The 12,940-nt window shown below is 43.4% G+C and overlaps 3 protein-coding genes across 5 annotated transcripts; all 3 read right to left on the bottom strand.

Moving 5' to 3' along the window:
* Positions 1–15: 15 nt before the first annotated feature.
* fosaa (v-fos FBJ murine osteosarcoma viral oncogene homolog Aa) lies at positions 16–2,547 on the bottom strand. The gene is made up of 4 exons (XM_031847527.1): positions 2,325–2,547; positions 1,459–1,686; positions 1,033–1,140; positions 16–932 (listed from the first exon to the last, which is right to left on the bottom strand). The coding sequence occupies exons 1-4, from the start codon at positions 2,460–2,462 to the stop codon at positions 264–266; spliced, it is 1,143 nt and encodes a 380-aa protein (XP_031703387.1). The 5' UTR covers positions 2,463–2,547; the 3' UTR covers positions 16–263.
* An 843-nt stretch (positions 2,548–3,390) lies between these two features.
* On the bottom strand, positions 3,391–10,763 carry mlh3 (mutL homolog 3 (E. coli)). Of its 2 annotated transcripts, XM_031847918.1 has the most exons (13): positions 7,972–10,763; positions 7,746–7,877; positions 7,551–7,624; positions 7,333–7,437; positions 7,151–7,235; positions 7,009–7,077; positions 6,811–6,919; positions 6,032–6,191; positions 5,920–5,943; positions 5,734–5,812; positions 5,478–5,629; positions 5,305–5,380; positions 3,391–4,394 (listed from the first exon to the last, which is right to left on the bottom strand). In XM_031847918.1, exons 1-12 carry the CDS (start codon positions 10,508–10,510, stop codon positions 5,309–5,311), a joined length of 3,600 nt encoding a protein of 1,199 aa, XP_031703778.1. In that variant the 5' UTR covers positions 10,511–10,763; the 3' UTR covers positions 3,391–4,394; positions 5,305–5,308. The 2 variants fall into 2 exon arrangements, with proteins under 2 accessions (XP_031703778.1, XP_031703777.1); XM_031847917.1 differs by lacking the exon at positions 3,391–4,394 and having other exon boundaries at positions 5,215–5,380; positions 7,972–10,762.
* Positions 10,503–12,869, bottom strand: acyp1 (acylphosphatase 1, erythrocyte (common) type). 2 transcript variants are annotated; one of them, XM_031847920.1, is made up of 3 exons: positions 12,834–12,869; positions 12,557–12,644; positions 10,503–12,104 (listed from the first exon to the last, which is right to left on the bottom strand). In XM_031847920.1, exons 2-3 carry the CDS (start codon positions 12,635–12,637, stop codon positions 11,889–11,891), a joined length of 297 nt encoding a protein of 98 aa, XP_031703780.1. In that variant the 5' UTR covers positions 12,638–12,644; positions 12,834–12,869; the 3' UTR covers positions 10,503–11,888. The 2 variants fall into 2 exon arrangements, with proteins under 2 accessions (XP_031703780.1, XP_031703779.1); XM_031847919.1 differs by lacking the exon at positions 12,834–12,869 and having other exon boundaries at positions 12,557–12,818.
* Between the last annotated feature and the right edge of the window lie 71 nt (positions 12,870–12,940).

Below are 12,940 nucleotides of genomic sequence, written 5' to 3' on the forward strand. Positions count from 1 at the left end.
ATAGATAGCTTTGAGAATTATTTGGAATTTTTCAGCATGCGTTGTAAAGTCAAAACGTACTTCAGCCCCACCTGTGAAAGTAAAAGCCATGCTTTCCGCTACATCACACTGTTGGCTATGTATCTGGAGAAAGATTGTACGTTTGCTTATTCACAAACACATGACATTTTATGAACTTATTCCAGCATACTGTGGCATATGTTGTTCATATCATTTCAAACAGAAATACTAGAGAGATCACACAGATCACTTCCCTCTGTACATTATAAGGCCAGGAGAGTTGGGGAGTTGAGGAGATCCACCGATTCAGCCTTGCCCCCTCCGCCTTTATGACCGTCTAGTCCCTCTGTGAGATAGTCCATCTCGGGACAGGCGAATGTGAACACAGACAGGTAGCTGCTGCAGGTGGGGGTGGAGGTCACCACCGGAGTGCTGAGAGGCTCCAGGTCGCTGGAGACAGACTTGTAGAGGGTCTCCCAGTCCGAGACCCCGAGGGAACTGCTCAGATCGATGTCTGGCACGGATCGAGCCGTCTCCATGGGGGTTTTCTCCTCCAAACTGGGTAACATATTCTCCAGCAGCCCTTCCTTAATGTCCAGAGAGGGCTCAAGATCGCAGATGTTGATTTCAGCACTGGCGCACAGCAAGATGTCGGAGTTCCCAGAGATGGCTGTGGACGGATCACTGGAGATATCCATGTCTTGGAGCGAGGGAGCTTCCTGGGTGCCATCCTCTGGGAGTCGGTCCTCGTCCGGACTGGGCGGTAGCTCTGGGGACCCCGTGGGCTCCTTGAAGATAGACTCCAACTCTTCTGACATCTGGCACACTGGTTTGTGTGTGGCAAGGATGAATTCAAGCCGTTCTTTCTCTTTCAGGAGGTTGGCTATTTCCGTCTCCAGGGCTGCTCTTTCCTCCTCCAGCTCGTCTGTCTCCTTCAGATAGATCGACATCCAGAATCATCCACGTTAGATAACACACACGCAAACAGTGGGTGCATATGACAGCTGAGTAAACAAATCACTGTTTACTTACAGTTTGCAGTGTATCCGTGAGTTCCCTCCGTCTGTTGCGACATTTTGCTGCAGCCATTTTATTCCTCTCCCTCCTTACCCTCTTTTTCTCTTCCTCCTCTGGAGACAGCTGGGATGTGAAGGAAATAATTCAGTTATTACCTTGAAGAATGCAGCCATTTCATCCTCTAATCCCGCTGCATCTGTTGCCAATTCCCCCTCTGAAGAATGGCAAAAGCATGTTTCGCTGCAATGCGTCTAAAAATAGACCATTGTTGCAGACTTGCTGTGACCTGAATATAAATTGACTGCCTAAGAAAGGCACACGGCACCAGAGGAGCATGCACAATAGCACTGTTGCACACAAGGAATTCAGACAAGCATATGTAAATTTACACTATTGACTATTCTGTCCAATGGCAGGTAGACTTCATCTGAGCTCACCTACCTGATCTGTTTTCCCCTTTCTGGCAGCATTTTTGCCCTTATTCCCGCCCACTTTGGGTGTTGCCTGGTGAGAGCTTTGTGGTTCATTGGCTTGCTTGCTACCCAGAGACAGGGAGACGGATGTAATAATTGTAGGCTGGACCATCCACTGGAAATCTGGGGTAGAGGAAATTGCAGTGACTGTTGGAACAAATGGAGTGTCTTCAACGCTCATGTCTTGGCAGAGCTCCTGAAAAAGGGAAATAATCCACAATGAGGACTATAATAAAGATTTCTTAAAATAAATATATTCCCATGCCATTAGTGGCTTCGAGTGGATCCTATTGTGATAACAATCCTCAATTAAACCCACACATCGTATGTTTAGAGACTAAAACAGAAGGCAGCCTGCATGTGTTATATTTTCTTGAAATAAACCCATCCAGAAATAGCCTTCTCCAGATCAATATTTGACTTTATCATGGTTTCTGACGTCAACGCTGACGCAGAGATGCTGTGGAGTCTCCTGAATAGATTTATTTTTCTCAATGAACCGCTGCATCGACACGCTCACATTTGGTCCCAGGACGTCGGAATCACAACAACCCGGACAACGGTGCTAATTTGTCACATCAACCCACGCCGATCGCACGTCAAATGTATTCAGCAAATGCATTTTTACAAAAGAACGATGATTAAAAAAATAAATAAAGCGCACCGAGTTAATTAAAATCTTATCAATCAGTTCCCCCTCCCCCCACCTAGAATGCTAACAATCAGTCTGTGGACCACGTAAAAAAAAAAAAAAAAAAGGGCGCTCAATTAGCTCGTGAACAGAGCGCCTCCTGGGCTGCATGTTGACTGTATGATCAACAAAGCCATTCATACCTTTGCATTGCTCTCTAAGGAGGAAGCTGGAGAGCTCGCCTCTTCTGGCGTCTTCTGGAAAAGTGTCCCGACAGGAGACTCTGGCCGGCAGGTGGAAGAGACTGAATCCATGTCAGGCGTCAGGTTATTATGATACATCACGAGGGGGGGAAAAACACAAGTCCTGATCAATGACAAATGTGACTCTGGCCTTCCGCTGTTCTCCAGGTATATACCTGGTAACTGGACGACTAGAATGCAAGCCCCTCCTTTTATGCTCCGCTAGAATTTTATGAATGAAATAAGACTGTACCATCCGCGGAGGGGGGAGGATGGTCAGACGGACAGACACACAGGCCTACTTTTCGGGTTAAAACGACATTATTTTGACATTTAGCATCCAGTATATTTCCTCCACGAGTGATATGTTACAACATGTCTCAGATGTGGTCAAAACTTCGTCACTGCTCGAAAGCCATACAGCAGTTTTCACTCCCATTCACAAATATCGGCTTCATCTGAATGCAACGTGGGGTGAGAAGCGTGAGCCTATTTATAAATACATATATGCAGGCTAACAATTTCCTGCGATGATGTCCTGGTGCATTTACTTATTCAAGGGTAAAAAAAACACTCAAGTAGGCTCCTTAAATAGCCGGACAACACACACTGACTTGTAATAATGTAAAAGCTCATTTTATTGCAAGGTCAACGCATTTTGCACGAGCATTTCAAAATATACACTTTGTCTTCTCTTACAGATTAACCAAATGTCCTCACCATTTCATTTGATGAAACATGTGCTTCTCCAGTTTATTTATTTGTTTACTTAACGTTAACCGTCAGACAGACATCTGGATAACCTCAGCACTCCGGGGCTGCCTTTTACAAAGATACGAATCGGGAGCTGCTGGCAGACATAATGAAATGATGCTGAAATTGTTTACTTGGGGCGGAGGTGGCGAAGAGGAGAGGCTGCACATGTGGGGGCGGAGAAGTCACGTGACGCGCCCCGGAACTGGAGGGAGACGAACGAAGGGGGCGGGGTCAGCATCTGACAGGCGCGGGATCAACCGTCACTCTGATCATCACAATAAGGGGTTTGGCAGCATGTCTAAACTTGGCGTTTTCCTGCTGATCCCGGTCCTTTTGGACCCGGTGCTTTCTATTACATTCTACCTGCCGGTCAACTCTATGAAATGTCTGCAAGAAAACATCCACAAAGACGTGCTCGTTTTAGGCGATTACGAAGTGGACGAAGATCCAAAAACCAGGACTAATTTGAAGGTACCCGCACGGCAGCTGTAATGTTCATCTTGGCGGTTTCTTAAATCAAACAAGTTGTTTTCTACGTTTTTATTAAAAAAAGAAAATGAAAGATTAAAAATACACTAAAAATGAATCCTGCAATGAATATTCTTGTAAATTGTTTTGATATTCTGTCAAATATTTTTTTCACCAAAACAAAATGTGTAATGTGAATAATCAAAAAAAGTATAGGGGCATTTAAACAAATGTTATTCTCCTCAGATCAATGATTCTTTGGGGGACATGTTGTACACCAAGGAGAATTTTCATTCATAACAGAAAGTTACGACCAGTTTGGCGTTCGCTTCAACAGCATATCTCCAATGGGTGAGTGAGGTACAATCTTTTCTCAATTAATTATTAGTGATAGAGGTAATATTCCAACTCAATTGGACAAACAAAAACATGCACAATTGGGGTGTAAAGTCACGCTTAATCCAAATTATTTTCTGTCAAATAACTAAATAAGTGTGTTATTGCTCATCATTAGGCACTGGCAGGGTCCCAGACCAACTGGTCATACTGAACCTGAAGCATGGTGTGGAAGCCGAGAACAACACAGAGGTGAGGGGCCGTGTTATACTATTACATCACATAGCATCAGTACCATTACTATTAATCCAAACTACTACTGATAATTCAATGTATGATGGCGCAACATGACAAAAATTACTCTTGCAACCTCTTCGTCAGATTGAAAATTTGGAGAAACTGACCCCCCTTGAGGCGAAGCTAATGCATCTTGAGCACCTCTCACAGTCCATTGCAGATGACTTCAGCTACCTGAGGGAACGAGGGAAAGAGATGCGACAAACAAATAGTAAACTAATAGAGCAATATCTTTACTGCAGATGATAATCACCACTTAGGCAGAACATTGCAGAGTGACGGATGATGTTTCTCTTTTGGCCACATGTGAGAAATCAGAGCAGATGTAAATCACCTGTTTAGCTAGAAGAGGAGCAAGCTTATGGCTTTGAACTGAGCTGCAGCAGTTTTCTCCTCAGTGTGATTCATGTATCTGAAACTATCAAGTTGAAGTTTTGACACTATTTAACTGCAAATTCCTTTCTTAAACAGGTTCCACCAACACGCGGCTGCAGCTCTTCAGTGTCGTGTCCGTCTGCTGTTTTCTTGGCGGCGTGGCAGATTCTCTATTTGAAACGATTCTTCAAGACCAAGAAGTTGATCGAGTAAATACGTTTTTTTGAGCGCAGCCTGAGGGACACTGAGGGACTGAACGTTTGGAAACGTATACAAGGTCGCCACAATGTGCCTTTTGCTGCGTTTGTGATAATGTGATAATATTTGAAGGGTTCATTTGAAAAAACAACAGATATCACAATTTTTATGTTTTCTAAATCAAGTTGTATTTTTTGTCCTCTCCACGAAATACCAATCAAACTGGTGTTGGGTTGTTTTGATAAAATATCAATATTTTTCCACTGTGCAGACAAGAGACCGTCAATCATACTTGTGGTGTTTAATTCAGTTTAAGAATGGTGTAATAGCAAATGAACGATTCCTTTATAAACCTGTTTTTGTGTATTCATTTGTTTTATATGTTAAATATGTTGTTTATATAAAAAGACAAACAAGAGGATTCGGTCACAGGGCTTTGGGAGTAATTTGACTATTTAAGCCATTTAATTTCGATGAGTTACAATTCATTTTGTTGACAGTAAAGACACACCCACTTATCCATTTCCATATAGTTCCCACGCTTTATACATTCCTCTCAGCTTTTGGAGGTTGGGTTTCTGTAATTCCTGCAGGGGACAAAAATGCTCAGTCACCAACGGATTGTAAAATGCCTTAAATAGTATATCTAGTACAAAGTTCAGATGCGCTCGTCTATTCTAGTACCTTCTCGTCTTTGTCCAAATGGAGGGTGTCTACTAAGGGAGCAATGGATGGCCGGCCATGGGCACACTGGAAGGGCAACTGACAGGAGGACAAGGATGCCACCAAGCTGCAGCATTCCTCTCTACTCAGGCTGTCGTTGAATTTGATGGCACCTGTTTAATGCATACATGTATTAAAGCGATGTGCAACAAGATATCAGTGGGGAAACTGTCACTTATTGAAACATCAATGCACAAGAGAAATAATGTAACCGTACCATGGCATGCTAGCGAGGCCAGCACCTTCAGCACAGTGAGAGGCAGAGTTCCTCTTACTCTACCAGTGGAGCGGAGTAACTGAGAAAAACAATTGAAATGTTGCATGTTAGCCTTTATTAAGTTAATGTTATATTTTCTCCATACAAAAAGGGTTTAGGGACTTGAAAAAACACTTCCAAACTTGCCTCAATCTGCTCTTGAAGATACTCCTGATGTGTGATTGTAGGGAAAAAGAAGAATTGTGAGATAATCACTTGGCTAAACAAGCGATACAACAGATGGTTTCTTAAGTCTTACCTTAACAATAGGCTTGATAACAGATCGTCTCCCGCGCCTGAGCTCATTACTCTCCTTTTCCATGAAGCACAGCGGCACCTTTCCCACGAAAGCTTGTGGAGTCGCTGCCTGGGAGAACTTCACTTCCAGGCCCAAACTCCGCAAATGTGCTCCACAAGACCTTTAAGAGGAAGAGTCCATCAGCGATACAGAAAACACCGCTCGACCAACATGCGAACATAACAGTACCCATGACAGGAAACAGACAGGTTTGAAATAAACCATCAGTGTCAATTAGAATGCAGTATAGACGAGGAATTAAACAGAAAGAGTTTGAGCTTTAAAAGCAAAAACAACAACCCAGCCATGGTGAACGTTGGTTTAAAACATTTACAGCCCAGGCCACAGTAGAGCGTATCGTTTATTTAGGTTTGGAAAATGTAAGTTTGAAAGATGACAACAGGCTTCTGAGTTGACCGACTGTGTCGGCGGTTACAGATTCATGACGTCCGTGTCCAAATCAAGCAAAGTGCTCACTTAAGAGTTGACTCATTCTACTGTCTGGAAACCGACGCGATTTTCTTGTCATTGGATTACAAGAGAAATACAGAGACATTTGGGGACGTACCCTCTACTATTAATACAGGCTGCCACATCATTAGAGTGCCGATGCTACTGAATGAGGGCATTTGAGCCAACAAGTGTTGGAACAAATTGCCTTCAGCCACACTTACTGAACACATTTATATTGTCAGACTTCACCTTTAAGCCTGTAGCTCTGTAAACACAGTAACACACACCTCAGCAGCCGCTGCTCTTCCTCTGTTACGCTGATCTCGAGAGGTGGCAAAATGGTTGATGAACACAGACGTCTCTCCCCGGGTGCCTCTGGGTCCTCCTCATAAGAATCTATGACAGGACATACATTTATGACTGTGGCATCACATCAGGGTCCCAGAAACAGCACTGTTAATCTAACAGTGCTCAATCTTTTTAACCTGCAAGTAGATTTTCAAGTCGAACTCTCTCGTGTGCAGCGTGTTGATCTACCAGCACCAGAAGGTTTCCTGGGGTTTCAACATAAAGAGCATGAGATGCGGATGAATCAACAAATGACAAACAGTTAAGTCCCGTCTATACCTTCAGTTTCACCGAGTGCTGCAGACTCCTCATCTCTTGTGTTGATGAGACATGCAAGAAACTTCTTATCCACCTGATGAATAACCTATAAGGCGATTAAATAGCAGTTACTTCATAAAAATCAATGCAGGTTGAATGGATGAAGCATTATAAAAGAACATTTTGTCAGAAGAGACATTTGCCTTCATTGAGTGAATCATGGCTTTAGAGAAACGGTAAGGAAACAGGATGTTGTGGATCTTGACAGCCAGTCCGTCGGCTTGCCCACTCGATATGTCCACACCCACCTGGAGGCAGAGTAGAGTTCATAATGCATCACTAAAAACAGTCAATTCTAAATATTAAGACACTAAACTTATTTAAATCCTTACAGAGTTATTAACAAACAAGTGTTGTTTACCGTAGGAGGGCAGACAAACACGGGATTATTCCATTTTGAGTACAACGACTTCAGTGAGTCCGACCTCTCAACATCTGATAAGACAAACAATATCAAACATGAACACAAACCAATAATCATTTTGTATACGAGTGTGTGTGTGTGTGTGTGTGTGTGTGTGTGTGTGTGTGTGTGTGTGTGTGTAAGGCAGCCTACCATCTACAGTCTGATCTGTCTGCCGGGTACCACTGCCATCAAGCACTGAACTAATCACTCGTTCTGTCCTGGATTTAGGGAGGAAGGGCAACACTAGATCCACCTGAAACGGGTAACATCTGTATTCCATCCCTACAGTTCAGTGAAGGTTAATATTGGTTAATATTGAGCACTACTTCCAGTTACTATCATGTCAACATCACCTGCTGATAAGCTGCCAACTCACCCATTTCAGAGACGACACTAACTGCCATATTGGTGACGTCAGATGTACAGCAGGCCTGCGTTTCTTCCGTGGGCGGGTGTTCATATCGGCTGAGGCCCGTCACTTTGTTGACATAAACCGTCTTCCCCACAGATGTGTCGTAGTGATGAAGCCAGTCCCCAGATGTTGTGTCCTCTTCCCTCTCAGCCAGTAGAGGACTTTCACAGCAACCCAGGACCGGCTCAGGATTCGGGGACTCACGACGGAGACGGGTATTGTCCTGCGAGGTCGTCCTCGACAAGTGTGGCGATACGTTTGAATCGTCTGTCCTGTGTCGTTTCAAATGGACGAGTTTTGCTGCCAAAGATATTTTGCCTTCATTCTGCCCTGAGACTGGTTTTAACTTGGTGAATGCCAAGTGGGTTTGTGGTCTTCGGAGGCTGCTCCGTGTCTCTTCTTTTTCTTGCTGGTCTTTCTGGCAAACAGACACATTCTGGGAATTCAATACAAAGCTGTCTGTCTGAGGAAGTCTAGTATGACTCACTTGATGAGTCTCTTGAGAGGGCAATTTCAGCTCACCAGCTTGGCCACATATTCTTCTGAACTTCTCAAGGGATCCAGACTCCTTACGTAAAGACAGCTTTTGACAAGTTGAAATTCGGTGAAACTTTGAGGGAGTTATGTCGTTGGATGGTTCCTGACTAGTTCTGCCGTGGCCTGCATACAGTGAGATTTTGCGTTTTGATGCAAAGGATCTCTCTTCACATTTCGGCGCTAAAACCTGTCGCTGAAATACCGACTTGTTGATTTGGGACGGGTCCTGAGTCAGCAGTCTTTCATGAATGTATGGATCAGACAGGCCGATCCTTCCGTTACTTATTAAAGTAATTTCTTGTCCTCCTGCACCCTGACAGTCAGGTAATATTAGCTCAATACTGTTTAAATCGGGTTGAATTTGTTGACAGACGCCATCTACTGGAATCCCACTGCTGGTTGAGGCTGTTATGTTTAATAGCGTCTCTTTTTCTTTTGAGGGTTCCACTTTTTCACTTTCTAGTTGTCTGACTGAATTTAAAACACATAACACTTGAGTGTCTTCCCCAGCTTCACTAAAGGCTGGCTCCTCCCCCACAGTAATGTTATTATCAGATCTAGCCAGATCACACAGTGGCTCAGATCTATATTCTTTGTTTATACCTTCTTCACTATTTATATTTTCCAACTCATTTGCAGTTATCTTTTGCTTCCCCTGTTCTTCAGTCTCTTCCTTGCACTCCGTCCGACCAACATTGTCCTCATATACACAGTCATCCTTGCGCTTTCGATAGACAGCATCAGATGCCAGTTTCATTGCAAAAGTACAATCTAGTGAGGAAGCTCCGCTAGTTGCTTGGCCACCGTCGCCCGTGTTATGTCCCTCTTGGTCTGTATTGTGAGTGCAAAACAATTCGGGAGCTACGTAGTCCAAGTCATCGTGAGAAAGCACAGCCACCAAGTTCTCCTTGCTCAGGAAAGCTTTCACTGCCTCCTCTATACATAGCAAAACTCCATCCCAATCTTTGAACTCTATTAGAGTTTTGGCAGGCTCGAGACATATGTCATACTCCGAGTAAGGGCATTTGATATTGATGACGTATACTCCGTGCTGCTCGTGGCTTCGTTTGTGCTTTGGACTCCTGAGAGCAGAATGCCCGTCTGGACTGTCATTCTTCGGATTTGAAGCACTCAGTCTGCGAAGGAGAAAGTTCAGGAGCTTGTGTATCCGTGTTTTCAGGAGCAGTCTGTCGTTTACATACAGGAACTGTAAGCTGCTATTGTAGTGTCCTTCTCTGCCAATGTGACCCATCACTTCAAACAGTCCACGCGTGCAGCGGATTTCTCCAAGTTTCTGTGCTCGCCCGAGGCCGTGCATCTGAGCAAACCTGTGGTAGGTGTTTCTGGCTTTAGGAAGCTGCACCATCATGGCTCCTGTGCAGTCATTCTTCAGGGTGAAGGACACAGAGGGATGCACCAGTGAAATGGCCTCCACTCTGTGTCTGATCCGCTCACCCTCCAGGACAGCGTCCATCCTCTTCCTCCGGACTGGCATGTTGTGGAAGAAGTTACAAATTACAACAGTTGTCCCTGAAGACGGTCGGGCAGTCTCTGCCTCAAACACATCCATGCCCTTGCCATCTTTGAAGATTTTGACGTGAGTTTTCACAGATGATCTGGTGCGGGTTGATATTTCAACTAGTGTGGCCAGTGAGACGACACTCGCCAGGGCTTCTCCCCTGAAGCCATACCACCTGAGGTTGTCCAGGTCTTCGACGGTGCTGCATTTGCTTGTGTAGTATCTGTTTCCCACGCACTCCAAGTCCTCAGCATTTATCCCAGCGCCGTTGTCGACTACCTGTACTTTGAACGCCTCCATGTCCATCCTGGCCCCCACACAGGTCGCCTCGGCATCAATGCTGTTCAGGATCAGCTCCTCTATGCACTGCTGAAGCGAGGGAAGAGCGACACCGGAGCGAAGTTTCCCCCGTACGTCTTTAGGCAAACACTTAATCATGGTGTTCATAACATTCAGCTGTCTTAAAATTAGCCGTTGCTAGCTAACACTCAGTACCGTTAGCTTAACGCTAACGTTAGCTAGTTCCACAACTTTGTGATTGCGAAACATTAAAATAAGTCGGGATACACTGCCTGTTAAAATTAAAAAATAAAAACTATCGAAAACAATGCTAAAATCAACCTCGGCTGCTGTTTACAGTCAACGTGCAACATCAAGAGCAGACCGCAGCAGCCAACAGCCAAATCTAACAGCGCCATCTTCCGGTGTGGAGGACCTACTGCTCGACGTACTTTTCCTTTATTCGTTGACAAATTTCAACCAGCTGTGAATGTGCGTAGCGCCACCTACTGTACGGAGAGTGCTATCTCATGTGTTTACTGACTTGTATTTTATTAACTTTATGAGTTTCATAAAAAGAATATCCAACTCCAAAAGAAAGACAGAGAGAAAAACAGGCAGGAGAACAGACAGACATTGATAAAAAAAAAAGGCAGTTATTTGTTTAAAATAATGTGGTTGGCTTTAGTACAGGGCAACAGTTACAGATGCACTGTACAGCCAAACCATCACATTCTTGTCAAGGTTAGGTTGTTCCCTCCGGATATATATCCACAAAAGCTTTGTTTTTTTTAACCATATCGTACTTCCAGTTCATTCTTCTTAGCATCTTTTCACACAACAATTTCTGTTATTTGTTCCCGCCACATTTTCAACGGAGGAGACAAACATTCGACTAAATAATGGAATAAATACAAGTAAATTATCATTTATCACATGACGAGCCAAGGGAGAAAATGTATTATCTTCACTCTTAATAATCCCCCAGATTCCATTTATGGCCCATGTTGTATTTATGTACCACTTTCTTTCTGTCATACAACAAGTCAATATCCAATTCCATCACATTTGTGTGAAGAGTTGGTCCGATTTTAATTTTGTACGCCATGTCCGCTCCCTCTATACCTCTTGTTTGCCTCCTGACATCATCAGTGACTTTCTTCATGAGTATTTTCCCAAATTATTCAAATGAACGCAATTTGAGGATTCATTGATCCTACATCTTTGGCTGTTTTGTCAGTGATTCTCCGCAGCCACCCGCAGAGTCAGTCCTTTGCAAAGGAGGGCAGCAGCTTGCTTTTGCTCACCAGGATGTCTGCTGGATTCTGGATAATGTAGTCACCTCGTCAAATATTCCCTATATTGCTACAATAAAATTCAACAATGTGATGCAGGCTGGAAGGACTTTTATTACACTATTGTGTAGATGTTAAGGATGAACATAAATCATTTCAATACTTGAGATGCATTCCAACTAATAAAATAAACAAAATAAATAAAACATCTGCGTCAAAGGTAATATTACAAGTACAAACTATGGGTTATCTTATTTTACAATCTTAAAAGATGAGTGTTCTAGGCTATCGACTGTTTTCTCATTCTTAAACTCTGCCTTGGTTATGCGTGACTTGGGGCTTCCGGTGGATTTCAGCCATTCTTGCATTTCTTTCACCTGGTTTCGTGGGCCTTGTAGCTGCCCCTGAACAGTTGCGGTGCCTGTGTTTTGGATCCATCCCACCAGACCGAGCTTCCTCCCCTCAGCCTGGAAAATGAAACACGGTGGATTAAAAATAGCAGACACTGATGGAGAGTAAGGCCGTCATGGGAATATTAGTTAGATACATTGTACAGCATGGGTTGTGAACACTATAGGATTTGATCTCTTTAAGATCTCTTCATTGTATAAAGTGCAGTAATTCCTTCTAATTTTCCAATTAAACGTTTTGTGTTTTTTTTTACATTTATGTTTACAAGCTTTAATGTAAAAAATAAAAAAAACATTTTATTCCAGGTGCTTTTAGCTACATCTTGCTTCCTTCCTTAAAAAAAAATCATAATCCATGATATATTACTAAATTAACTCCACCAGCAAGACTGTGACACGCGGCTGCCAGCTCAAAGAAAAGCTAAACAATGAGATAGCAGTGATTTACTTCACACGACAGTTACACCTGTTCATGTGTAGGCTGACTTTATGATCACTGTCAAACTCACTTGAGTGTACTTCCGAAAAAACACGCCTTGCACTCTGCCAAAAATTTCATAATCCACTGAAATGAGGTCTTCGTTGCTCATAGTGTACCTGGAACAGGAGAAACAAGACAGCAGCTAGCTACGTGTTGTGTATTATTGTTAGCTACGGTATAGCTACTACAAGCTATGCTAACCTAATGCATGTTCTAACGATTTACCACCTCGATAATTAACACGTTTAGCGTATTATTCATTCCGTATGAATACAGGAAAGCTCGTTGTATGTCATATAACTCACCTTGGATGTCGTCAGGAAGCCGCGAGACGACTATCCAGCTCCAAAAGATCTCGTTTAAAACATCCGGGACTCCACTTCCGGAAGTGATCAACGGACCAATCAGACAA

The sequence above is a fragment of the Anarrhichthys ocellatus genome, unplaced genomic scaffold (genome assembly GCF_004355925.1).
Source record: "Anarrhichthys ocellatus isolate YVR2014 unplaced genomic scaffold, GSC_Weel_1.0 scaffold7, whole genome shotgun sequence".
NCBI classification, from domain to species: Eukaryota; Metazoa; Chordata; class Actinopteri; order Perciformes; family Anarhichadidae; genus Anarrhichthys; species Anarrhichthys ocellatus.

Bases quoted from the DNA above. Each gene is read 5' to 3' on its own strand.
- acyp1 (XM_031847920.1), bottom strand. From the start codon at position 12,637: ATGAGCAACGAAGACCTCATTTCAGTGGATTATGAAATTTTTGGCAGA. The intron at 12,105-12,556 runs GTGAGTTTGACA...TTCATTTTCCAG, and splicing joins TTTTTCGGAAGTACACTCAA to GCTGAGGGGAGGAAGCTCGG.
- mlh3 (XM_031847918.1), bottom strand. From the start codon at position 10,510: ATGAACACCATGATTAAGTGTTTGCCTAAAGACGTACGGGGGAAACTT. The intron at 7,625-7,745 runs GTAGGCTGCCTT...TTGTCTTATCAG, and splicing joins GACAGATCAGACTGTAGATG to ATGTTGAGAGGTCGGACTCA. The intron at 5,630-5,733 runs GTACGGTTACAT...TGCATTAAACAG, and splicing joins GGCCTCGCTAGCATGCCATG to GTGCCATCAAATTCAACGAC.
- fosaa (XM_031847527.1), bottom strand. From the start codon at position 2,462: ATGTATCATAATAACCTGACGCCTGACATGGATTCAGTCTCTTCCACC. The intron at 1,687-2,324 runs GTATGAATGGCT...TCCCTTTTTCAG, and splicing joins CCTTAGAGAGCAATGCAAAG to GAGCTCTGCCAAGACATGAG. The intron at 1,141-1,458 runs GTAGGTGAGCTC...TTCACATCCCAG, and splicing joins GAAAGGGGAAAACAGATCAG to CTGTCTCCAGAGGAGGAAGA.